This window comes from Alosa alosa, chromosome 17, assembly GCF_017589495.1.
Source record: "Alosa alosa isolate M-15738 ecotype Scorff River chromosome 17, AALO_Geno_1.1, whole genome shotgun sequence".
Taxonomy (NCBI): Eukaryota; Metazoa; Chordata; class Actinopteri; order Clupeiformes; family Clupeidae; genus Alosa; species Alosa alosa.
In genome coordinates this window covers 30,914,197-30,939,796 of record NC_063205.1, presented here as the reverse complement: position 1 = coordinate 30,939,796, position 25,600 = coordinate 30,914,197, and the positions used below count along the sequence as shown (strand labels likewise).

The following is a 25,600-nucleotide window of genomic DNA, read 5'->3' as shown; positions in this document are numbered from 1 at the left end:
CGCATTTGAAGGAGGCTGCTTGCAAGACCATATGGAATAGTCATTCCACTAAACCATGCTTTACTAAAACCTAGCATAGCCTTCACGCATTTGCACTCGTCTATTATTTGAACTCATTGGCAAAGTGAAACTAACTTCACCATGGTGTCAGTCAACCGCAAGACAGTTATATGCAGTTACTTTCACTATTGACTGACAATGGGTTACCATCGAAAACATAGGCTGGAAAAAGCAACACTTACCCTAATATTGCTCAAATGACTGAATCAAAAAGCATTTATCCTGCAGAGGAGTTGCTTATATCTTGTGACAGTGCGTCTTCAGCTGTGCTCCATACGTACGTGTCTCTCACCTCTCCCCTAATCACTTTTAACCGTCATTACCAATTTGCAAATGATGGTGAATAACTACTCATCATGAGATGTAAAGTATTTCGTAATATCTTTATTCTAATTATGTTTCCCATTGTAATCGTGCACCCGCCAATATGACTGTTGACAATGCGCTCTTAAAATAACATATAAACAACTCGCCATAGACTTCTGACCCCTATCATGACAGTCTAAAGCGCATCGTTACTCGTCAAAAGCTTATTCAAATTTAGTAGGATGTCCAGTCCACATTGAAAGGGTTTTCGTTATCAAACGTCGAGCGCATGGCGCAACAAGGTGTTCCTAGATTTCTACCTGAATAGAAGGATGGTGCGTGCACCCGCCAATATGACTGTTGACAATGCGCTCTTAAAATAACCTATAAACAACTCACCATAGACTTCTGACCAGGGGCCGTATTCACAAAGAATTTTAAGGCTAAAAGTAGCTCCTAAGTGGCGAATTTAGGAGCAACTCCTAAAAATAATGGGCGTGTCACTCCTAACTTTAGGACTCCTAATTTTTTTCACTAAAAGTAATTCACTTCTGGGACAGCCTAAAAGAAGTCGAGAGGACTCCTAACTCACTAAGACCTATTCACAAACAGCTTTTTGTGGCATTTCACGTTGCGATGTTTTGAAATGGGTATGCGCAACAGGAGCTTCCAATCGCGAGGGAACAATTTTGCATTGTAGGCATAAAAGGGATGCTATAACGCCACCAACAACAACCAAAACTACTCATTGTCAACATGTACATTAAATGTAACGTTTCATTGTGAATCAAATTAAAATGTTCTCCTCTTTGCAAACGTAGGCATATGGTGACAGATTAATTTAATAATGTTGCAAAGATAGCCTAGCCTACTGCATCAATCCGTAGGCCTATGTTTTATTAGGCTACTAGGCTATTTGTTTTGCCTTACTCTTTATTCATTTGGGCTAGGCCTTTTTATTCAATTATTCATCATCTTCCGTCCTTCGCACTACTTGTGTAGCGCACACATTCTCAGACCTGTCACCTGTCACTCTTCATCGTAAGGGAGGTGTTTGGAATCATTCCCGCGTTACAATCATCAGCCAATCAAGGTGGTCACTTCAGTCAAGCTCGTGCATGAGTAATGACGTCATCCATAGCAAACTAAGACTCACTCTTAGTTTAGGAGTTGTCATTTTTCCTTACTAAGAGTAGGTCTGAAAGGCTTTGTGAATAACTTTTAAGAGAAAACTCCTAGCTAAAATCTTTTAGTGCGATTTAGGAGTACTCCTAGTGGTAAGATAAAAGGCTTTGTGAATACGGCCCCTGGTGTACAATAGCGATTTTTAGACAATTTTTAGACAATGTTGCCACACCCCTGGGCGCATGGTCAGTGATGCAAACACATGTGAGGTGAAAAAACAGAGAAACATGACCAACCAACCCCCCTAAAAAAAAAAAAAACAGTCTAAGATAGTTCCAGAAATGTATCTTTATGGATATATAAAACCATTATCATTGTTATGGTCTTGTTGTTGCACAATTGAAACTAAAGCATTAAGTGAAAACATGCACATCGGTGGACTGCTTTACTAATGCAAAATTGCAAACTATTACAATGATTTCATTGCATTACTCAGCATGGTTGATAGATAGATAGATAGATAGATAGATAGATAGATAGATAGATACTTTATTGATCCCCAAGGGGAAATTCAGGTTGCACAGTGCTTGCATGAGAAGTACTTCCCAAAAACCTTCCCTAATTGTATGGATGCCATATAGGGGTGTAAATCACAAGTTTCATCACAATTCGATACAATATTGATTCTTTAAGCCAATGATTGGATTATTTTCGATCCTTCAAAATGTTTAGCAATTCCATGTGTTACTGGGGTCTGTTGAATAGGAAATGATAGATTTTGATTAATTTTCATGGATTCAAAAATGCCAAATCTGTCTTAATTATAGGCCAAATACTGAACACTGACTGTGGAATCAGCTAACACACTTTTTTCTCTTTTCCTCCCCTAAAACCTCCTGTCACTTGCCAGATGCTTTTGAATTGAACATGGTTTAACTCATATGTTGCATATATTAGGCAAAACTCATATATTAGGCTTATATCTTGAGTGATGGCTGTCCCTTTAAATGTCTGGGACTTTAAATTAGGCCTACGTTTTGACTCTGTGCTGTTTTTGTTGATGGACGGCGCCGTCTTTCATTCAGTTTTCCTACCGTTTTAATTAATGACACACGCAATTCCGTGGTTGAAATAAGGAATTGTTTTTACCCGTATTCTTGCAATTCCCACATAGCATTAAATACTAGGCCTAGGTCACTGACAGGAATAATTTTATTATTGTACGGTTCTGGATGATCAGTCAGATGGCAGCGTGTTGCGTGTTAAAACTTCCACCTGAAGTAGCCTAGCTATACTGCGGAGGTAAGAGCGCGAACTGAGAGAGTTGCCTCCTAACGTAGCCTATATTTTCTTAGCTGCTCCTTTGCTACATGATCAAAGATGAGTGGAGGTTATCAGAAGCACATTAACCAGCAGGCCCATATGAGAAATGCTCTGGTTCCTCTTGTAGCCTGCGGTAGATGACGTGAAAAAGTCGCCGGAAAGCATCCTTGATGATCAGACCCCCATTAAAAAAAACTCTTCGGATCTGCACGATTCACACAAGTCACCCAAACTGACGTGAAAAAAGCGGGAGGCGCCGAAAAGCACTGTGTTTGCATCCCTGATTGTTTAAAAAATAAGCGTGCAAAATAAGAAAATACACTTTGCGCCGGGTGGAAAACGAGTTTTACGCCATGCGCCATGGTGCAAAATATGGCCCTCTGTCTTTCAGTTTTGGTCATCAAAATACAGCAGTGCTTGCTTGATTTCAACAGGCAGTTACTGGGATGGGTGGATTCATTTATCATTTTAATGACTCTAGTCCTGCATCGGCTGATTTATACATCATGCAGGGAGGGGAGAGGAGTCCTAGAGATGTGCTCAGCTGAACGCACCATTCTCTGCAAGGCATTGCAGTCTTTAACGAAACATTTAAACACTGAGTCAACATGCTCTCTATAGCCCCTCTGTAAAAAGTTTTTAGAATCATTGGGAGGATCCTGAATTTCCAGAGTTGTCTTAGGTGGTATATCCGTTGTCTAGCCTTTTTAAACTGAGCTTGGATGTGAGTAGCCCAGGTCAGGTACTCAGAGACCTGGGTTCTACCTGGGTTCTGTCAATCATAAGTCCCCATAACAATTACCATGGTTCCATGTGATCATGTAAACATTATGCATTCAAATCTCAACACCTGCACCCAATGACTCATCTGAACTGGATGAGTCTATTTTTAATTACAGCATCACTAATGTTTGCTTCTTTCTTAATTGTTCCTTTCCTCGCTCACCCTATGCCGCATTTTACAGGTATCCCTGCCCAATTGGCATCATGCATTTTCTCACTCTCTCTCTCTCTCTCTCTTGGCTGCTCTGGATGCACCAGAGTGAAAACAACTTTATTGCATGATGTTAGTTCAGGAATGGATAACTATTCTATGAACAATTTCTGATATGAATGGCAAAGTTGAATATTAGGGGGGTAAGAAGTATATAGTCTTGAGGCAACTCGGGGAAACTGTTAGTAAATTAAGATTGTTAAACTTTAAGGAGCAAGCTACAGTGTGAAATAGATAGGCCTAAATCGGTGCCTGACTATGCATACATGTATGAGTGTGAAAATTTAGCCATGAGTAAGGGAAGTAACATAATTAGGGGGTGATGTGAGATACTACATTATCACCACCTGTCAAACACCAGTATTTTATTTATCTTCAGGGCTTACCTGAATGTGTCTAAGTTTTGCCAGGTCTGGGTAGAGGTAATATTTAATTCCATTCATAGCACCTGGCAAAGTCACGCCACGAATTAGGAGGATGAATAACATCAGATAAGGGAAAGTAGCTGTGAAGTACACAACCTGTGACACACAAAACAACATTAATTTAATCTGATTGTTGAAGGGGTATTGACATACTTACATGATAAACATTGAAAATGTATAAAACAATGCAAAATGAGCAAATTTACAAAGAAGCTGCACATGTAATGGAAAAATAAATCTTGTTATTAGCAGATATATTTTATTTTCACGTCACTCAATTGTGTCCTCCTTAGCAATACACTTCCCAAGTGTTTTTGTTTCCTCATGTACTTTCTGTTTATCTATGTCTTCTTGTCTCCATCCCTCACATGTCACTTTTCCTCTATGTTTACTGTCTCACCTGGGTTGTTTTCAACCAAGTCAAAACGTAGCAAAATGTTTGTTTCGACCTTAACAGTGGTGCAGGCATAACCCTGTTGTGTTGAGCAAGCGCAACTGAGCTTGACTGAGCGCAAATCAAGCTTACATGCTCACCTTGCCCGTGGATTTGATCCCCTTCCAGATGCAGAAATAGCAGATGATCCAAACAAGCAAGAGACAAAGAGCCAGGTCACTGTTTATATAACCCAGATCTGTGTCTTTCTGCCGTAACAATCGAAATCTGAAGAAACACATATGCTATACTTCAGGGAAAAAAGACAACTCTCCAAAAACACATACAGTTATGTGCAGAATAATAGCAGTGTGTTTAAAAAAATTGAATAAAGCTCAAAATCCTTAGAATAGCTGTTAATTCCTTAATATCTCTGCATTGGGAACACTGCACATTAAATTTCAAATCTAAACATAACCAAAATTCTTTACACACTCAAACATTCACTGTATAAACTAAAAAATGTCTCAAGATTTTGCTTTACTTTGAATCACTGCACTAATATCTAGTTGCATTACCATTATTTCTGAGAATTGCTTCACATCTGTGTTGCATGGAGTCGACCAACTACTGGCACCTGTGAACAGGTATTTCAGCCCAGGACGATTGAACTACATACCACAATTCCTCTGCATTTCTGGGTTTTGCCTAAGAATCAGCATTTTTGATGTCACCCCACAGCTATTCTACGGATTTTGAGCTTTATTAAATTTTTTAAAACACACTGCTATTATTCTGCACATAACTGTATGACACCCACACCAGAGCTAGTGAGCGGAGCTGAGCGGTGCGAATATCCCGCTCCTCGCTCAGGTGGCTGTTCACTCGACCGCTATTTGTAGGAATAGTACGCTTGTAAGCCCTATGACTTTCAGTTTCCTTTCTAAAATATTTAGCGACTTCATCCCCAACGAACTTACTGTAACGTTGGCACGCTGGACTATGTGCTACGGACTTTGGGACAATGCATTCTGGGATACGGGGGAGAACTCTGGGGGTTGTTTGTGTGTGTTAATGCCTTTATTCACTGTTTTAATGTCCGTATTTTAGTGTAGCATGTTACCCTTTTAGGTCTTCCTCGTGTGTGATCCTTTTTGTGTGGGGGGCTGCGTCCACCCCTGTATGTGTAGTGTATGTGTGTGTGTTTGACATGCCTATTGTGTGCTGTTTTCCTGGTCTGCGTCTCTGCCCCTGTTTCTGAATGCTAGCCAATAAAAGCGGCTTCCGCACCTAGCTCTGGCTAAGCCAAATCCGTACTATGGCAAGTATCTTTGTTTTGAAATGTAACGGTCTTGGTTTCATTATGAAGACGTGAGTTCTGGGTGGATTTGGGCATGCCTCAGACTCGTGGTGTGAGCGGTATCGGAGCGAAATTGGAGCGGAACAGATCGGCCGCTCCGGTCTCTGAATTAAAAAGCGCTCCGCGCTCTAACAAAATTCCATCCACTCCGCTCCTCGCTCGCTCGCACTCCACTCACTAGCTCTGACCCAAACCCATAGTGACTCCCCAAAGGAAGAGCCTTGTAGCCAGGTGCACTAGTTGGGATCGTTTGTGTCTTGAAAATCTGATGAAGGCCTTATAGGCTGTAGTTGAGTAAAGACTTGTCATATTGTGCCAGAGTGTGTTACCATTTCAACTTGTTGCCAGTGGCTAGCACCTCCCTTAAAATCAGTTGGTGTGCATTACTAATACTTTTCATTGTAAAGATAGTAGCCTACACCTAATATAATAATCAAACCTAGATATAAGGGTCACGCTTTACTTCGATAGTCCACCCACAGACTAACTACACCTACAAATACAAATAATCTGTTGACAATTACAATTTGTGTTTAAGGTTTAAGTTTATGGTAAGGGGTTGGATTTGTTGCTCAGTCAACAACATGATGCTCAGTCAACAACAAGTTTAACAAGTTAACATGTTAAATTAAAAAAGATCAAAGAAAATAGATAAATAAAATAATAATCCTACTCCACCAGTTTCAAACTTTTCGAAATAATAATCAAAATTTCAACATACCGCCAGAATTCTTCTTCGGGACTGACTGCACCAAACATACTGTCATTGCTTTAAAGAGAACAAACATGTTAAACAACAGTTTAAAATGGTTAATAGTTGAAAGTGTGATTTAAAAACGTTACCTATAGCCATCAAAGTCTGTGACATTTGAGTCATAATGCAGAAGAGTAGTTCTGGAAACATTCAAAGTGGTACAATTTTCTGGCAAAAAAGAAAAACATGATACCCATGCTGTTTTATAATATTTCAATACAACATTATTAATCAATCAACTTTACATAGCTAAACTGACCATTGTTCATATTAAAGAGGAAGAAACAATAATGAGTATAAATTCTTTGACAATGTTTTTGCTCATTGTGTTTTAAAAGGTTTATTAATTATGTGGCACCATACCTGTATTCCAGAGGTTGTCACAGTTATCCCAGGGTAGAGAACTCTTGAAGGAGTTGAATAGGTAGATGACAGCCCAAGCTAGTACCACAATATAATAAATATTGAGGTATGACACAATCACCTGAGATGCAATTCCTATCCCTAAACATAAAAACTGAGAGTAAACACAGAGGAAAACACAGAAAGAGTCACACATCATAGCCTGAAAACCACCACCTTTCCCACCTTCAAACATGGGGCAAATTTTGCGCCAGGCAGTGATTCCACCCTCACTGGTATACTGCCCTAAGGCTGTCTCCAGGAAGAATATGGGAATTCCACAGAACAAGAGGAATACAAAGTATGGGATAAAGAAAACTCCTGAGAGAGAGAGAAATATGAGAAATAGAACATTTGTGAAATACAGACATGCTAGTTCCATAGCCTGTATATGTAATGACCATGTTTAGCTGAAGTAGGCCTATGCATGCAATTTGAGAGCTTTCTTGGCAGTTGGGACATTGATAATCTTCTTACCTCCGCCATTTTTATAACAGAGGTATGGGAAGCGCCATACATTGCCCAACCCAATTATCTCCCCAGCCATGGCAAACAGAAACTCAGACTTGTTAGCCCATTTGCCCCTGGGCTGCTGTGTGCTGCAACGGACACTCTTCGAGATGTCAGAGTTTATCATCCCCCCAAAAGAGGCTCCTGTGTGCAATGTATTCATGGGCTCCTCCCTCTCTTCCTGTTGAATCCCTTCTCCATTGATCATGTTTGTGGTTTAAATCACTTCCAAATTCCAAAAACGCATACAGTAAACTATAACAATTCCTGGCCAATGAATCATGCAAACAGGTTTTAAGTTACAGAAAAAACACATAACTTTAAACTTTTTGCACATGTTTGCTGATCGGCATCTCGTGCAAATTTCATTACACAACATCAAAACGGCCAGATTCTACATTTAAACATTACGCACCAATGCTGGGTAGGCTAATTCAGTGCGAATGCACTGTTAACAGTAAATAGCTTAACGCCAAGGAACCTCTGATATAGCAGATGGTGGCACTGAAGACATATAATCTACCACAGAATTATTTGATTATCAGTAGTTTCTGTAAACTACCATATGATGACTAGGACCACAACAAAGACACTGGCAAGAAATGCAGAAGTTTGATCACAGATTAGGCTAGTCGTTCCCATGATGTGTTAGGCTATAAATCGCCCCTCAAAAACAGTTATTTCATTTAGGGTCTTTGTTTTGATTAACATTTTGCACATATAAGCGCGCCCCATGCGATTGTCTTATTTTGTTTATTTTCCTATGCCCCCACCACGCATATGGAACTGTAAAAGGTAATTTGAAGAAGTAACCTACCCTCCAAGTCCTTGTCTGAATTGTCTCAAACTAAATTTCAAGCAAGGGGTGGTGCCCTTCTTTCGCAAGATTTACTGAGGGTTGAAAAAAAGACCCAAGTGGTGGTAGCCTACTTGACACACACACACTGATGAAAACGGAACAGATTCCGATTCAAATAGGCTAAATAACCCCAATTTGATGCAAAATATATGAGAAAAGTGGTGTTTTTCCATGATTGTTAGATTGTTACAATGCTTTGTTATTTGTCTAGCTAACACAGCCAATTTAATAGGCCCTACAATTCATGAAAACAGCTAACCTTTTTAATATCTTTAGGCTACCTACTAAAGGCATCAGAAACCCACCTCTTGAATTTTCATACTTAATACATAATGTGATTACCATTTCTAAATGAAGTCATATTTCCATTATAACTATTTGTTAATAATAGGCTATACTGTAGGCCTATTAGTTGTTGTTTAAATACTTAGATCTAGTGTTACATCTGGTTGAGATCTAATAGCTACATTCAGAAAACTCTCCACACTGTGATAGATATAGATAGATAGAGAGATAGGTTACTTATCCTGAGGGAAATTGTAGGCATCCAGTAGCTTATACCAGTGTTTTTCAACCACTGTGTCGGCCACTGTGAGAGATCATCAGGTGTGCCGCAGAAAATTACCCAAATGTCACTCACTGGTCCAGAAAAGCAACTGTTACATCAAAGAATTTATAACCACATGCTCTCATTGATCGTATGATTGCACTATTTGTGGTATGCAGGCATTGTACAAAGGGGGCCCCATATCCAGTATTCACAGAATAATCACATATCCAATTCATAACAACAATTAGATTAGATATAGTCACCTACAAATGAAACAGAGGGCGCTTGTTTTATTGAGCAGGTCTTGCATAGAAGCCATAATAAGGCCATATCTGTGTATTATTTGAATGGTATATATGGCTATGGTATATTTTTTCTTCACACAGGATGTTAGTGTGCCGTGGGACATTTTAAGTGTCAAAAGTGTGCCGTGGCACAAAGAAGGTTGAAAAACACTGGCTTATACAACCACAACACAAAAACACACTACACACATATCTCACATACATAAAAAAATCACTCACAGAAATGTATAAAATTAAGGAGCATGTGAATTGATTACAAAGGTATGGACTGACCACGTGACGCATTGACCATGTTAAGGTGCTATGAAGTGTGTGTAATGGTGGTAGTACAAAAGTGAACAGTGCAATAACTTTACTTAGTTGCACTGTGGCACTGAACTAATGTACCACCACAGCTCACATGCTACTTACTTATAGGAATTCCCATTATAATGCAAAACACTGTCCACATTCGGCCGATACGACTACGGCGCAAAATGAGTTCGAGATCAAGCACAACAAGACTTTTCTCCTCAGTGGTTCATCGTTTTAATAAGGGTTTAGTCTCACCCATCCAGCCTGCATTTAATTACTTAATTCTCTTACAGTGTGTATGCTTATGGTTCAACCAACCCTTTAACTGACCGCTCAACCGTTTGGTAGAGCACATTTCTTACCATTTCTTTGGTAGAGCACATCATATCTTACCAAAAATCTAACTGTTATGAATTCAACCATATAGAGCCATATATTCCACTTGAGTAGCCTACTACATGTTAGGCACAAATAATTTGCTCAGTATCCCTGTAATGTCAAAGGCCACACTTTCTAAGCATACACCGTTTTAGAATTGATCATATGCGATTTAAGCCATATTTTGTGGAATCACATCTATTTCAAAGGTTTTCAAAGGTAAAACCTTTTTTCTTTATGTTCAAATGAAGTCCAATAACACATTCATTCACAATGGCAATGGTGTGTGGAAGGGGGGTGTTGGCACTTTCTGATTTTTACATGTGGTTTTGAATATTTTTTCACCATGTGTATGTTCCTATTACAATGAAATATTGTAACTGTTGGATTGAAATACTCTCTCATTCTCCTTTCCAATAAAAGGCAGTTTTTGGAAAAAATATCTCTTTTCTTTCAGTAAAACACAACAAACCCATGGCAAAGTCTGGTAACTGACATTTACCAAAAACGGCGCCTCAACCGTGGTAGAGGCTCATAAAAAACAAATGTGGGTGGTGGTAGGGGGTCATTGGGAAAAATAATCATTGATTTGTCATACTAACTACAGCCTAATAGAGCAAGATAAAACAAAAATATTTTTTCCAACACCTTTTTCATTATTGATATTTAATATTGTTATTGATATTGTTTTTTTCAACTTTAATTTCAATTATTAAGTCTGTCTAGTCTGTCACTATAATAGCTGAGCACTACAATAAAATAAACATAAAAGCCATGTCTGTGTGCTCCGGTGAACTTTCTCCCTCTCCACATGATTGATCCCGCCGTGAAGCACCAGACGTGACTTCAGAAGCGCGGTGGAACAACCTTTTGTAATTCACTGCGAGTCTCTTTGGAAAAAGTGTCTACAAAATACCATAACCATAAATGGCTACAGTCAAATCTGAAATAGTAATTACTGCATTGCTCCAACCATTTTAACCAATAACAAATAACACTTCATTCACAAATCTTTCCCTCAAATCACCCACTTTTTTCACAAATTGAGTTTTGGTGGTGGTTTAATGAGTGAATGACCGTGCTTGTCCCTGGTGAGTAGATGGATGTATAACTGGGTATGTACACATTCCCAACAGATCAAACCACAGCCTATCTAAAGATTTTCTGGTCACACTCACAAGATGATACCAACTTTTTTGTGTATCTGTAAATGACAAACGGCACCAGTGTACTTTGATGTGAATTACATTCCTTGTATGCAAAATGCAAATACCATTAGCACATACGATATGTTACAAAAAAGATTGAATATTTTTCTCTTAATTTATTTCAAGAAGAAATAACAATATTTTAAAAGATAAAATATACAAAACAATAGCAGCAACAATGGAAATAATATAACTATTTTTTAAAACTTAATCAAAGAGCTGATGAATATATATAACGTTCATTAGTCCAGTTGAGGCAACATGCCTGCCAGTTAAAGCATTACATACAACTTATTAGGTATGTAATAACTTAGACCTATATGTCATAAAGACTTGATGTCAGTCTTTAGTGCAACCAGTCCATAACATCTTGGTGACTTGAGTGGATCAAAAAGTTGCACCAGGGCACAGAAGGAAACATTCTCCTACAAAAGAAAGGGAGGTTGTCAGGGACACTTGACTTTAATCATATCCATTCTTCATACTTAATTATGCACACAAAAATAAAATAAAAAAGTAAAAAACAGGTTGAATAGAATCATAGAACCCCCTTTCAGATTATAGTGAAGCTATATCACATTCAATTACAATAAAACATTTTAATAACAAACTCATGAACACAACTTGGGTAAACTGTCAGTTCTACCTGCTCTTTCAAGTAGCATAGCCGGTCAAGGAGAATAAGACCTTCAATACAGGGGGCCAATGTCACCTTCAGCTGCAGAATACAACATTGTTATAAAAAATCTAGCACATTCTCACAATATTATTACATTATAATCCAACTCGTTAAGAGAACAACTAATCAACTTACCCTGTTGAAAGCCAACATCTCACATATCCTGTGTTTATATTGATCATGATATTCCTGAATGTCTCCATCGGAGAGCTGCATACATAAATAAAAAAGAGTGTAAGGGTATTTCTGTTACCCCTTCATTTCAAATACGTTCGCGGAAATTCTCACTTTTAAGGGGTATCTACTCCTTACCCTTACCCCTACCCCTTGATCCAACAGAGAATTGGGATAACCCTTCCTCTCACATGAACGCGCAAAACTAAGGGTAAAGGGTATCTGTGTGTGTGTGTGAGAGAGGGTCACTTCTTATGTCTGTAATGAATGTCAAAGTAATACTTCCTTTAGCCCCACCAACCTGGGACATCGATGTTCTAGTATTGAGATCTCACATTAAATGAGCTGTATTTATAATTGCATTCACATTTATTCAACCCTCTGGACATTTTGGTGATGTGAGTATATGGTAAAAATTCATGGAGACTAGATAACACCTACAGTACTGAGCAGAGGTTCCAACTAATCACTCTCAGGGAGAAAATGAGAACACAGGCCTTCTATGCCCAGTGTCCAGTCTCTTGAGACTAAGATGGATGTTGGATGGATGTTAGAGCTTGGATAGAACGTTTTCAGATGCATTCTATGTGTCACTGGTTGCACTGGTTGTAACATTGGTTACTCCTCTTGTAGTATGCAGTCCCACCAGTGGAGTATCCTCTACTGTTTCCTTGGACAGAACAGAGCCTAGAAAGCCCATAGGTGGAGGAAGAGTGGTAGACTTTCAACTTGCCCATTAACCCTTAGAACCCTAGACTGTTTTAAGGGCATTTTCACTACCTTTAGTTAGAAGTAAGTAAGTAAGTGCCATACACACATGCTATATATTGGTTTTTTAGGCTACCCAAATCTCCCACAATTTCATGTATTAATACTTGCATTGATTTCATTTTGAGTTTTAAATAATAAAAATATAAAAAGTGTATTATAAAAATTCTTATATTTTGACATGTATCTCACCACTGCAAGCTGGCAGCTCGACTTGCCTTTCATGTGTGTGTAGGGCAGACTGTCCTGAATCTGGCGATATCATTGCCATGGTGGAGGATTCTCTGGGGCTGAGCAATTTACAGACATATGCGGTGTGGGCCTTACAGAAATAAATGCCATTTTTTTATTTAGTGATTAAAAATGACCTTTCTGCACTCCATATCTGTGACACGAACTGATCTGACCTTACTTGACCCGAGTTTACGTGTTAGCCTGTGTGTGCACTCATAATGACTCTCTACAACTTTTTACTGCATTTCCATGAGCAAAGTAAAGGCAAAAACGGTGTTCCTTTGTCGAACAAATTGGGATGCAATGTGAGCCTTGAATTGGATACCATGCAGGAATTTGCTAGGATCTCAAAACCGGATTATGAACGTTCTTTGCCATAGAGAAACACACAATAGTTGGATTATAAACATGCTTTGCCACAAAACAGACAAAAAAACTATATGAAATTATTATTTTGGGGTACTTCATCTGTTTTATAACCCAGGCTATATGAAGTTATTATTTTGCTGTCAGCTTTGGTTTTGTCTGTTTTATAACCCAGAAGGATGCACTGGGTATCAAATAATAGCTCTGTGTCTCCTCTTTCATCTGACATGCGTGGCATATCTATGCGATCACAGGTTCGCGAGTAATTCAAACGAGAGTAATGGCTGCGCAGGTGAATGCAGAGAAGTATAGACTGTAAATATGATGCAATTTGATTTAATTTCATGATTTTTTTAATTTTCATACTTGATCGTACAGACAAGTGAGTAGGCTCGCTGGAAAGCCCCACTTCTGCTCTGTCGTGCAATAAAGGTTTCATCTCGCTGCGATGAAAAGTTCCGGAGCAATGTAACAGAGAAGAAAGGGTGTGTTTTTTGACGCACTTTGCGTCAATCAGGTTCTAAGGGTTAAGCATTTATTTATTTTAATTTAATTTATTCTTTAACTTAAGAATAATGTTGAACAAAATTAGATGAAATGTGCCGACTTTGGTAGAGCATGCACTACAAACAAAAAACATTTTTATTCATATATTTCCAGCATTGCTAACCTTTGACTCATCCAGCTCAAGCTTCCTGAGGGCTCTCCTGATGTAGTCCACAAAAGAGGAAGCTTTGGAATAAACGTTGCCCACACGCTTCTCACTGTTACATCCATAAACACAGAAAGTTCAGAGAAACATAGACTCATTTACAATTGAAACCTGTACCTAAGGTAACTGTAGCCAAATTACCAAATGATATTTCAGATAGAAGATATATTTTTTTTAAACATTTCTTGAAGACATCATTTCTTGAAAACCCTATTTAATCTGGAATCTCTTTCTCCCTCTTCCTTCACACACACACACACACACACACACACACACACACACACCCTTTGTCTCCTCTCCTCTCTCTTGGCTTTGTTTTGATTTCTTTACATTTGATGCATTTATGGTTTATCTGGTTGATCTGCCATCCAACTTGTTCTGGGTTAGGGTTAGCCTAACAAAGACTCTGTGAGTCGAAACGCGTCGGTGCGTCAGTGTCCGCTCAATAAATGACATTTTTTATCAGCAGAGTGCCTCGGGATCTACCTTCATCTGTTTCAACTCTTTCTGCCCACTTCCCTTGAAGAGCACCTGAAACATTTTCATTCACTAGTGACCCACTGCAGCGCTCTCCCATCTTTTTCTCTTGTTCATCTCATGGTTTATTGGCTTTATTTGGTTATCTAAGCTTTCTTTGTTTAACTGCCATCTACGTTGTGAATGGTTTTCTGTATTTTCACTGTTGTCATGCTCTTGAATGAAACAAACCCATAATTTTGATCCATATCACATGATCACATGTTAGTGAATAGTAGGGATGCAACGGTACAGTGTACCTACGCTTCGGTATGCATCACGTTTTTTGGGCCACGGTAATGGTATGGTTTTGGTATCTTAGTATGTATACTTTATATATTCAGAAAAATCGCTTTATGCCTAATAAGGTCTGGTTTCTACAGCAGGCCTATGTACTGTACTACAGTGGGGTAGCTTGCAATTGGCCTGCACGATTCAGGGAAAAATATGAATCATGATTTGTTAGCTTAGACTTGATATCACGATTCTCTGCCACAATTTTTTTTCTCACAGAGTGCATTGTTTATTGTACACATGAATCATGGCAAAACAAAACAAATTGGCAGTACCAAACATATTTTTGGCACCTATAGCAGATTGCGCATCGCCACAAGCCTTTTAACATAGAGGCTTCAATGAATAAATGAATACTGGCCATTTAAGTACAGGAGGCTCCCAAAAATGGTACATATAACACATTGAACTAAATGTGGTCCTGATACAGGCTCTATCTGAACTCCTTGAACGTGTCTTTGCATAATTAAAACATGCCAATCAACATGCTGTAGCTACAGCTTCAGTCTCTTTCTAGAGAAATGGACTTTCTCACTTGCCAATTTAAGTACATTATCAAAATCAGAATGATTTCTTAGCACAATCTTGAACTACTTGCTTTGTAGAGAATTAACATTCAACTGGTCATTCGGTTCGGTTTGAGACTGAGTGGTTGGCTGATTCTCGTCACTGTGAACCCAATGTTTTTTGCAGTAGCCTACCCTAGGCTACAGATTATTTCTTAAAAGTAATTTATCCACTACTGGCTCATTTTATCAAACGGGTGCTTTCTCTACGCAAATTAAGCCACAGGTACTTCGGTAGAGAGACATTTGAATAAATTAGTGTGCTCTACCCTGCTCACTACAATGAAATAATGTATCTAGGTTCATTTATATTTTAAATAAGCAGTCACTGCATGCTGCTATGAAAACAATAAGTCAATGTACCGTATTTTCCGGACTACAAGTCACACTTTTTTTCATAGTTTGGCTGGTCCTGCGACTTATAGCCAGGTGCGACTTATATATGTAAAAAAATATAATTGAACATGTTTTTAAATGTTAATTCATATTAACTGACATGAACCCTACATGAAACATTACCGTCTACAGCTCAAAGTAGCTCCACACTTCATTGGTAGACTTCACAGGGCCTTGACATTTAAAACGAGACATTGAGAACTTTGAAAAAGCACTGGTAGTTTATTTACAAGACAATTTATACTATAGACAGTAAAAGATATGGACAGAGTCATCACGTAGACGTCAATCGAGGTGGGTGAAGCAAATTTCAACCGTTTCCTGTTGGTCGACGAGGCTTTCTGCGCAGGCTCAGGGGACGTAAATGTAACATAGGCACGTAGTCTGACTCGTGTAACTCTTGTGATAGCTGCACCGAGAGATTGGGTATGTAGCCACTTACTTTGTTACCACCATGTCTACATTAATGTTCTAAATGTCCTAGTTGTTCGTAGATAAATGTGATTTAATATAAACAGCACTCGCCACATTCATAGCCTAGGCTACTGTCAATCCATCAAAACTTCGCTGAAATGTTGTGCTCCGATGCTTTCGTTCTTATCCAGAGAATACGGTTATTTTGCTCCTGTGCGACGCTTTCACCCTGCTCTGGTTGTATGCTTATTACGTCACTTTAGCATTGATTTCGGAAAAAAGTTTATTACTCAGCCGGTAAGTCAGTTACGAGGTTATGACGCCAATCACACAATGTTGTATTACTCCGAAAATAGAAAAAGTTCATATAAAGGCTTAAAACACTTCAGCTGTAATGTTATTTGATGTCAAAGTGGCGCCAAAATTGAATGGGGTTCAATGGGGATGGCTAGGTGAACTGGTCTACTATTTAGCCTCAGATCCGCCATAGTGTCTACGCTCTCCGAACGTTCGCCTGCCCCCTTGATTTATACAGACAGTACCTTCAAGAAATTTTACTGTTCACCGCCCTCTTGAATTTAGTCACGATAAATTCGTCGGCCGATTTCTGCGAATGAACAGGTATGATAAGGGATCAGATTCCAAAAATAATTCCGTGGAAATGCATGGATTCCAGTTGCTGCTACTGGAAGCAACTGGAATCCATGCATTTCCACGGAATCTGATCCCTTATCATACCTGTTCATAAACCACTTCGTTTGCCTCGAATTTGGATCGCGGACTAAATTCAAGATGGCGGCGAATGTTAAACTTCCTAAAGGTACTGTCTGTATAAATCGTCTTGTAAATAAACGACCAGTGCTTTTTCAAAGTTCTCAATATCTCGTTTTAAGGCGAGACACGGCAGGTGAAAACAACATAGTTTTTTCATGCACTGGTCAATTTCGAGATTTTGAGCTAGTATGTTACCTTAGCATGTATCCTATCACACTACTACAACAAAAAAGTCAGATTTACACATTTAGGTGTTTATTTCATTATATTGTGTCTACTCGCGCCTTATTTCTCCTAAATTCAGCAAAAGTTAGCATTCTAACCTTGCATGCACTCCCGTGACCGTGGACCAAAACATATCATGTGTACTACCGTTGGAAAGCTCTGTTTTTCCTGTATCACGCTATGTGATCCATATATGGACACTTCCTTTGTATCAGCAACCAATCGCGAAAGTTCAAAGGAGAGTCTAGGCTGAGAACGGAATCTCATTGGCTGTCTTTGAAGGCTGTTTTCTCAAAATGAGTTTCCTCTCACACTCTGAGCTCAAAAACTCCACTTCAGAAGCACGTACATACACCAAACTTTCTAGACTTATGCCTAACTATATGTCGAAGATTTCTACACAGGGGTTTGTTGATATATTATTCCTAGCCTGACTTACATGACATTTTATGCCTAAAAACATGGAAAACATCGATTTTTTTAGGGCTAGTGACATAATTTTCTGATTTACAGGATAACAAAAGTAGATATTCATAAATCCCTCTGTAAATGTTTCCCCATCTAATATCTGAACACAATGAAAACATAATTTTGAACCTGGCTGTATCCAATGCTCAGGTTTTTAGGTTAAAGCATTATGCAAAAGCGATATTTAATTAGATAATGCCTAATTTGCATGTTAAATTACAGCAAACTTGTAATACATTTTTTCTCATATTAATGTAAGTAATCAACTGGGGAAGTTTCATAGTGATATCTGCTTGTTAAAAATTGTACCCTATTCACCTGTAGTGTCTCGCCTTAAATGTCAAGGCCCTCGGAAGTCTACCAATGAAGTATGGAGCTACTTTGAGCCTCGTAAATGGTGTTAAAAAGTGATTTATTTGCATGGCTAGGCTGATGCCCGAGGCACCCCCATCGAAAAAGTGTTGGTAGCATCGGCTAAATAGCGCCAGATTTCTGAGTGCAGGGGACAAGCTCAGATGAGCTATGAGACACACACGTTCACACTTGGTATCATGTTTCAACACACTTTAGGTCTATATCACACCGGAATTCCCCTTTAATGTCATGATTCCAGGATTTCATTACCCCAAGTTACATCTAGTTTCTTTACTATCCACCCTCAACCCAGCTAGCATTTCATATACTTAAGTTGTGTATATCCTACAGTCACAGGGTAGATATGCTTTAAGCTTAAAACTATACTGTCAAATATGTTTGACAATTTTGTCAACTCTTGTCATTCATACCTCTTGTGTGCACCAAAGTGATCCTGAAGGATGACGTGTAGAACTGCACGGTAGAACAGTGACTCCACTGGAAGCTGACGAGCAGAAAGCCAGTCAGTGTTAAACCAGACATCCCCAAAATGGCAGTAATGTTATAAGTTGATTTCAGTGCCACTGTAGAGCTGTGGTTGTGAGCAAATAGCATATTTCCCATTTTTTCTCTAGTGAAAACGCAATGAAATACCATATTTTGATGTAGCCTTATATTTTTCAACGTATGCCTCAGATGAATGATTTAACATTTTCTATTAGTTATGCTTCATCATATCAAGGAATATAATATCAGTAAGAATTGAAAATCCCCTTCAGTATGACTTACCCCACCACCAACTGTCACTCTCTCCAAGGCCTTAGAAGAATAGAAACGATGAAAATTATGATGCAGGAATAAAAATGAATGAAGAATAATGCATAATGTACAAAACAATCTCAATAATGGCATATTGTAATCAAATTGTGCTGTATTGTACTGTATATAGAGTATTTGGATTTCCAAGCCACACTTTAAGAAGCTTTATTTCATTGTAGTAAATTATAAACAGTCAAAGCAAATGGTGGAACAATTATGCAGTTTAACATATAAGTGGGAATGAAGAGCATTAAAGGAAAAATCCGGCCAATTTTTAAATAGATCTGGATCGCTAGACGTCACCGAGTACTGTCGATAGGAAAAATAGCAACCAAAATCAGTGCTACCGAACTGGTGTAGCTGCAGCTAATGGCCAGTACTCCCGTTAACCTACAATGCTAGATCTGGGGGCATCATCAAAACGTGCCTTTTTTGCCTCTTAACAGGCTCAAAATGTCATTAGGTCTGTACTATATGAACAGAGTTCTTACGTGACAAAACAATGTATTTTCGAGCGATGACTACGAATGAACATGTATGATAAGGGATCAGATTCCAAAATTAATTCTGTGGGAATGCATGGATTCCAGTTGCTGAATCCATGCATTTCCACAGAATTCCATGGAATCTGATATCTGATCCCTTATCATACCTGTTCATTCGTACTCGTCGCTCGACTTATCGTGACTGAATTCAAGATGGCGGCAAACGGTAAACTTTCTGAAGGTACTGTCTGTATAAATTGTCTTGTAAATAAACTACCAGTGCTTTTTCAATGTTCTCAATGTATCGTTTTAAATGTCAAGGCCCTTGGAAGTCTACCAATGAAGTGTGGAGCTACTTTGAGCCTCGTAAATGGTGTAAAACAATTATTTATTTGCATGGCTAGGCCGATGCCCGAGGCACCCCCATCGAAAAACTGTTGGTAGCATCGGCTAACTAGCGCCAGATTTCTGAGTGCAGAGGACAAGCCGAGATGAGCTATGAGGCATACACTCACACTCGGTATCATGTTTCAACACACTTTAGGTCAATATCACACCAGAATTCTCCTTTAATGTAGTCTTACCAACTTGTTAAACTGTTTAATGTTAAAATTTAACTTTGTATTGTTTTTATATGTATGTCACTGGACAAAAGTGTCTACTAAATACCATAACCACAACAGCAATAAAAGAGGAAAATATCCAAGGGGGTGAATACTTTTTATAGGCATTGTAATGGCAAGATACATGAATATTCTTGTAGATGCACTAAAATGAAAGACCTGCAGCACATGGTTAAGTGAGTGCTTAGGTAAATAAAAGAGGGAGAGAACACTAATTTTGTACACCAATGCCTTTCCAGGAGGAAATTACTCTTCTCACACCTACAACTTGAAACAAAATGCATGAGATCATCTGACCCATGGGTTCTATATTAATCCTAGTGATCACAATATTCTAAGTATAATAACTGAGCAGGACCCACCAGGCATGCAGACATCCTGGCATTTCGGCCACAGAAGTAATTCTGATCCCTTAGATACTGGCTCATGGGAAAACCACAAACTTCAGTCACCACCACTATACCAGCAGGGAAAAGGAAACACTGTAAGCAAACACTGTAGTTTCCAGTTAATCATTTCAGCAAGGTTACTTTTTTACATACGTTTGCAATTTCAAATGAATAAAAATGGAAAAGGCCCAGAAATTTTAGGCCTATGTGGTCTGGCCTCTACAGGCCCCCACCACTATAATTGAATTATTAGAGCCCAATTTAATCTTCAGAGCAATGGGCTGAACGCATTTTGGAAATAGAATTTAAGACTGTGACTGGAAAGATTTCACATACACAACTACTCCACATCCCCTACCTCCCACCTAGTGCTGGGCGGTATGACCAAAAATGTATATCACGGTATTTTTCAAAATTCTTACGGTTTCACGGTATATGACGGTATTTTTTTTTCCATGTATAATCAGATGTTCACAGCATTTTCTACAAGTTGGGAGAGGAATTGCTGCAGTAGGCCTACATTGAGTAAGGATGGTCTATTTTACGGTCATGATGTAGAATAACTCCACACTGACTAGTGGTAATGCAGTTTTGCATGGCCCCAGAAAATGATGCTGTTTACAAAGAGCCACTCATGATTCTAATGAAGAATCTAATCAGAATGCAAAGACAATTGCAGTCAAAATACAGAACTTTTACTGTGCAAATTTCACAAACATTTTGTATAAAACCAATACAAAAAGTAGTGCAACTTGCAATAATTATACTTTTTTGAAAATTATACAATTTAAAATAAAACCTCTCTGCTAATATGCTTACTCTGTCAAATAGGCCTATCAGAAACATGCCTTATTGTTATTGTGTGGTTTACATGACGTTAGTGGTAGGCTAACGTTAACTTCATGTGGATGTGGATGTCTTGTTAGCCTGCCATGAGCTTCGGTTCGGTTCGCTAGGCAAAACATCGTTAAATAGTTTTGGTTCACTGATGACAGTCAGGATCATTTTTAACTAGCCAGCTAGTATTGCTCAGTGCATGTCTATAACATGCTTTACTTGCTACCTGGATAATTTCAGCGAATATTCTTAAGGTGAGATGAATGATAAGAACATTAAACTTCGGTGGGTTGCTAACTAACATCACCTACTAGCCAGCTAGTTACAGCTGTTAAACAATCTCAATAGAATTTTCGTGACGGTAAATCCCTTTCAATGCAGTATCCCTTAACATGTTTTTCTTAACTAAAGAAACAATTGAAGGTATTCTGTGCAACACCCTTAAATAAACCCCCTACCTAAGAAGAAATTAAGCCTTAAGGGTCATACTTCAGGGGAAAAACTTAAGGTGTTTTGTGTTCACCCTCACTATGCCTCGCATTGGCACCATGCGTGCGTGTGAAGAAAATCCTGTCTGAAACACTGTCGCGGTATGGCGTTCCAAGCGTTATTGTAATCAAATACACCGATATGGCGGTATATTAAAAATTCATATCATAACGAAAATATACACCGGTATACGGTGTGAACCGGTATACCGCCCAGCACTACTCCCACCTCTTCTATCCATTCTGTACAAATGATAATCATTAACCCTTTGGTGACGTACCATTCAAATATTGGTTGCGGTATTTATGATGACAAAATATACCTCTAGAAAGCAAAATATGCTTTTGACAAGCTTACTTTACATTATATAATACACAGGACTAGATGTACCGCATAGCGGTACAAAATATGACCGCCGCTCAGTCCTGTACATCCATTCCGCGAAAATAAATCACACTTCAATTTGTCTCCATATTTTACTCCATCCCCACTCTTGAAACTTTTGTGTATGCTTGTTTGGCATGCCTGAGTGTGTGTGTAATGCTGCACAGAAAGTAGCCTACTTGTGCTGAAAAGGTGAATAGATTGTAGAATAGCCAAAGAAGATGTAGAATTGTTATAAAACCTTTAAAATCTCTAAACAATCACAAGTAGGGCAGTTCATCACAGTTCATCCATTGCAACTGGATTGATGAAAGGTCACTTACACCTGTAGGCTACATTGTATTTGGGAAAAGCAAAAGGTATCAGCATAATGTTATTTATTTATTTATTTTTATGTATTTATAAACAAAAACATCTCTGTCAGTTCCATGCCGTTTTCAACAGCTATCAAAAACAAAGGTCATTTTTGGATGGATGGATTTTTTGTGAATGTTTCTTCTTCTACATAAGATTTTAGTCATCTTTAGTTCATGTAATACTTTATTGTCAATGCACAAATTAAGTAACAGTAGTCTGAAACGTTATTGTTAATGCACAAATTAAGTAACAGTAGCCTAGTCTGAAACGAAGTGCTGTTTTACATCTAACCAGTGGTGCAAATAACTGACATGTCCAAATGGGCCTTGATGAAATGCGTCGGCTAGACTGTTCATACACATTTTAGCGGGCCAGCGTTGAAGAGCTTTTGTCCGTTATTGTTAGTGCAAATATAGGCTGATTCATGTTCCCTTGCATTGTTTAACTGAGGTCCATGGCTAGTCTGGCTTTCATCAGACCAAGCTCAATCTTTTAAGAAATCAAAAAATAAATAGCGGGCAGATCAGGCTGGGTTCACCCAGCCTAGTCCATAGGCACCGATATTGTTTAATTTTCCGATTGAGATATACACGCTCTGGCTATTCTAAATGCAAAATGCATCAGGGAGTTATGACAAAGCGGTAACTAACAAACTAGATCCTAATAGAAAGTTGTTAGCTTCCCTAAGCTACAGGTAGGATTATAAGGTAGGCCTATTGACAACATAAATTGTCAATAGGCTATGCTAGCGACACAAATAAAATCTCAATGGCTTCGCCTTACAGTATCAAGCGGACTTAAATTGTCATATCATTGGCGAAAAGTTGTAATAACATTCACGCAGCTCCATGAATCAAGGAAAGCGAATGAAGTAGCCACTTCTAAATGGGACCCACTACACAGTAGCTTAAGGTGTGTTGCTAAAGCAGCCATAATGAAATGAAGGTGTCATTGTTTGGATACTTCACACACCGCGTGCTTTTTAATTTCACAGACTACAACTACCAAGCTGTAATCAAAGCACATCGATTCCCCTCTCACACCCTGCACGCACTTAAAACAAAATAAACAGAAGCCTCAGTCTCACGCATGCATAGGCAAAACTGTATCAGACCGGGTATAGCGTTGGTAAATCTTCCATTGCACAGAATGATTTTTGTAGCCGCGTGCAATAAATGACAGTCGAAAGATACAAACAGTGCTGCTATACATTTGCTTGGTATAACCACATTTATAGTTTTCTACAAATGCAATAAATCAAATGCCTCCATCACTCAACCAACGCTTAACGGTAACATTACCTAGGTCCTTATTGATATTACAAGATTAACATTGCCTGCAGTAAAACCAAGCATGTCCGATAAACATCCTCAGATTTATTTCGGCTTCAAGAAGAAATGGGAATTACACTTCATGTGAACATCGTCCTATCCTTATTAGATGTTAAGCTGCGGTAAATTACAGTCCTTGTATGGGCGTCCATTGTTTTTTCCAACCCCTTTTAACTTCCAACAAAATTACGTCTCACTGCAACGATCGCCATCTAGTGGACAAGCGACTACTTCTAGCCAATACTGAAAATGCAGCCATGATGATGATGATGATGAATATTTATTTTGGCTTTCTTTTAATCCTACTGATTTTCATTTTTTTACCGGGGGCAAATCACAAATGAGTGATTATGAGCCAGGTTTATGTGGGCCCTTGAGACCAACATACCATAAAAGATTCACAGAGAACTGTGTCGCCCTACCCTCCTTTCGGGGGTCCAGTCCAGCGGGGGCTGCAGATGAAAACGAAAAATGCCGGTTCCATGCTATCCATGTGGGGTACATGCTCACCAAGTTTTGTGTACCCGGTCTTTCAGTGTCCGGGAATCCTTGTTGGTGTACGTCACTAAATGTACACATAAATTATTTTATTGTAAGGCCCCCATGAACGAAAGTACACAAAACTTGGCATGCATTCAGAGGGTGTCATAATGATCCTACACTTTTAATTTTGTGCAGTTTTGACCTTGTCAGCCAGAGATATTGAGATGAAAACACCTAATTTTATGCTTTTTAATTTTTAACTAGGTGGCTATACATGAAATAAGTGGTAATGGGATGGGTTGACATGCCCCTTAAGACCAACATACAAAAAAGGTGGACCTCCTAGGCCCTACGGTTCTAGAGATATTCACAGAAAACTGTCTCCGGCCACCTACAGGCCAGTTGGTGTATAGTAACATAAATTAATTTATTGTGTGGCCCCCCATGAACGGAATTCCACAAAACTTGGCGTGCATACAGAGGGTGTCATAATGATCCTACACTTCCAATTTAGATTGCAGTTTTGACTATGTTAGGTCACAGATACCTTCAATTACACCACCTCATTTTTACTTTTTGTGTTTAACTAGGTGGCTATACATGAAATGAGTGGTTATGGAATGCGTTGACATGGCCCCTTGAGATCAACATACAAAAAAATAATGGTCCTCCTAAACCTTACGGTTCTCGAGATATTCACAGAAAACTGTGTCTGCCCTACCCTCCTTTCGGGGGGTGCAGTCCAGCGTGGGGGCTACAGATCAAAACGAAAAACGATGGTTCCATGCTATCCATATGGGGTTACATGCCCACCAAGTTTTGTCTACCCCGGTCTTTCAGTGTCCGGGGAATCATTGACGGAAATTTGGACATGCGAAAAAAAAAAAAAAAAACTAAACCTATATGACCGCCCCGCTTAAGCTCTTGCGGCGGTCATAATTAGATGTTAAAATCCCTTGTGCCAAAATCCAAGGTAGAAACACATTCAGAAGCCCCTCCTCAAATTAACTTTAAAAAGCACGCTACCCACAAATCCGCCAACAAATGGTCACAAACACAAGACAAATGGCCCATCCAACAGCAGTATATAGTATGCGGCATGTCATTGGGGTTATTAAGTGGGCACCCTCATTCACGATGTTTCGTTAAGTTAGGCCCACGATACCTCATGAAGGCTTAACAGTGAAACCAGCGTCCTGGAGACACTCCCCTCCATGCTGCCACCATATTACCACAT

The 25,600-nt window shown here is 38.9% G+C and overlaps 2 protein-coding genes across 4 annotated transcripts in view; both read right to left on the bottom strand.

Moving 5' to 3' along the window:
- The window catches only part of LOC125310761 (sodium- and chloride-dependent betaine transporter-like), a 30,978-nt gene extending 22,472 nt beyond the window's left edge, over positions 1 to 8,506 (bottom strand). Inside the window, exons 1-8 of one of the 3 annotated variants that reach the window (XM_048268435.1) lie at positions 8,450 to 8,506; positions 7,600 to 7,899; positions 7,309 to 7,443; positions 7,084 to 7,224; positions 6,810 to 6,888; positions 6,688 to 6,735; positions 4,768 to 4,894; positions 4,195 to 4,329 (exon numbers count right to left, since the gene is read on the bottom strand). In XM_048268435.1, coding sequence (XP_048124392.1) covers positions 4,195 to 4,329; positions 4,768 to 4,894; positions 6,688 to 6,735; positions 6,810 to 6,888; positions 7,084 to 7,224; positions 7,309 to 7,443; positions 7,600 to 7,840 — 906 coding nt within the window. In that variant the 5' untranslated portion in view covers positions 7,841 to 7,899; positions 8,450 to 8,506. Of the gene's footprint in view, positions 1 to 4,194; positions 4,330 to 4,767; positions 4,895 to 6,687; positions 6,736 to 6,809; positions 6,889 to 7,083; positions 7,225 to 7,308; positions 7,444 to 7,599; positions 7,928 to 8,449 lie in introns of those variants that run through there. The other 2 variants (XM_048268436.1, XM_048268437.1) reach the window with 2 other exon arrangements.
- A 2,894-nt stretch (positions 8,507 to 11,400) lies between these two features.
- Positions 11,401 to 25,600, bottom strand: part of mettl25 (methyltransferase like 25) — a 44,904-nt gene continuing 30,704 nt past the window's right edge. Inside the window, exons 6-12 of the mRNA XM_048268440.1 lie at positions 20,456 to 20,550; positions 18,956 to 18,985; positions 18,598 to 18,671; positions 14,118 to 14,211; positions 12,041 to 12,115; positions 11,873 to 11,944; positions 11,401 to 11,651 (exon numbers count right to left, since the gene is read on the bottom strand). Coding sequence (XP_048124397.1) covers positions 11,550 to 11,651; positions 11,873 to 11,944; positions 12,041 to 12,115; positions 14,118 to 14,211; positions 18,598 to 18,671; positions 18,956 to 18,985; positions 20,456 to 20,550 — 542 coding nt within the window. The 3' untranslated portion in view covers positions 11,401 to 11,549. The remainder of the gene's footprint in view (positions 11,652 to 11,872; positions 11,945 to 12,040; positions 12,116 to 14,117; positions 14,212 to 18,597; positions 18,672 to 18,955; positions 18,986 to 20,455; positions 20,551 to 25,600) is intronic.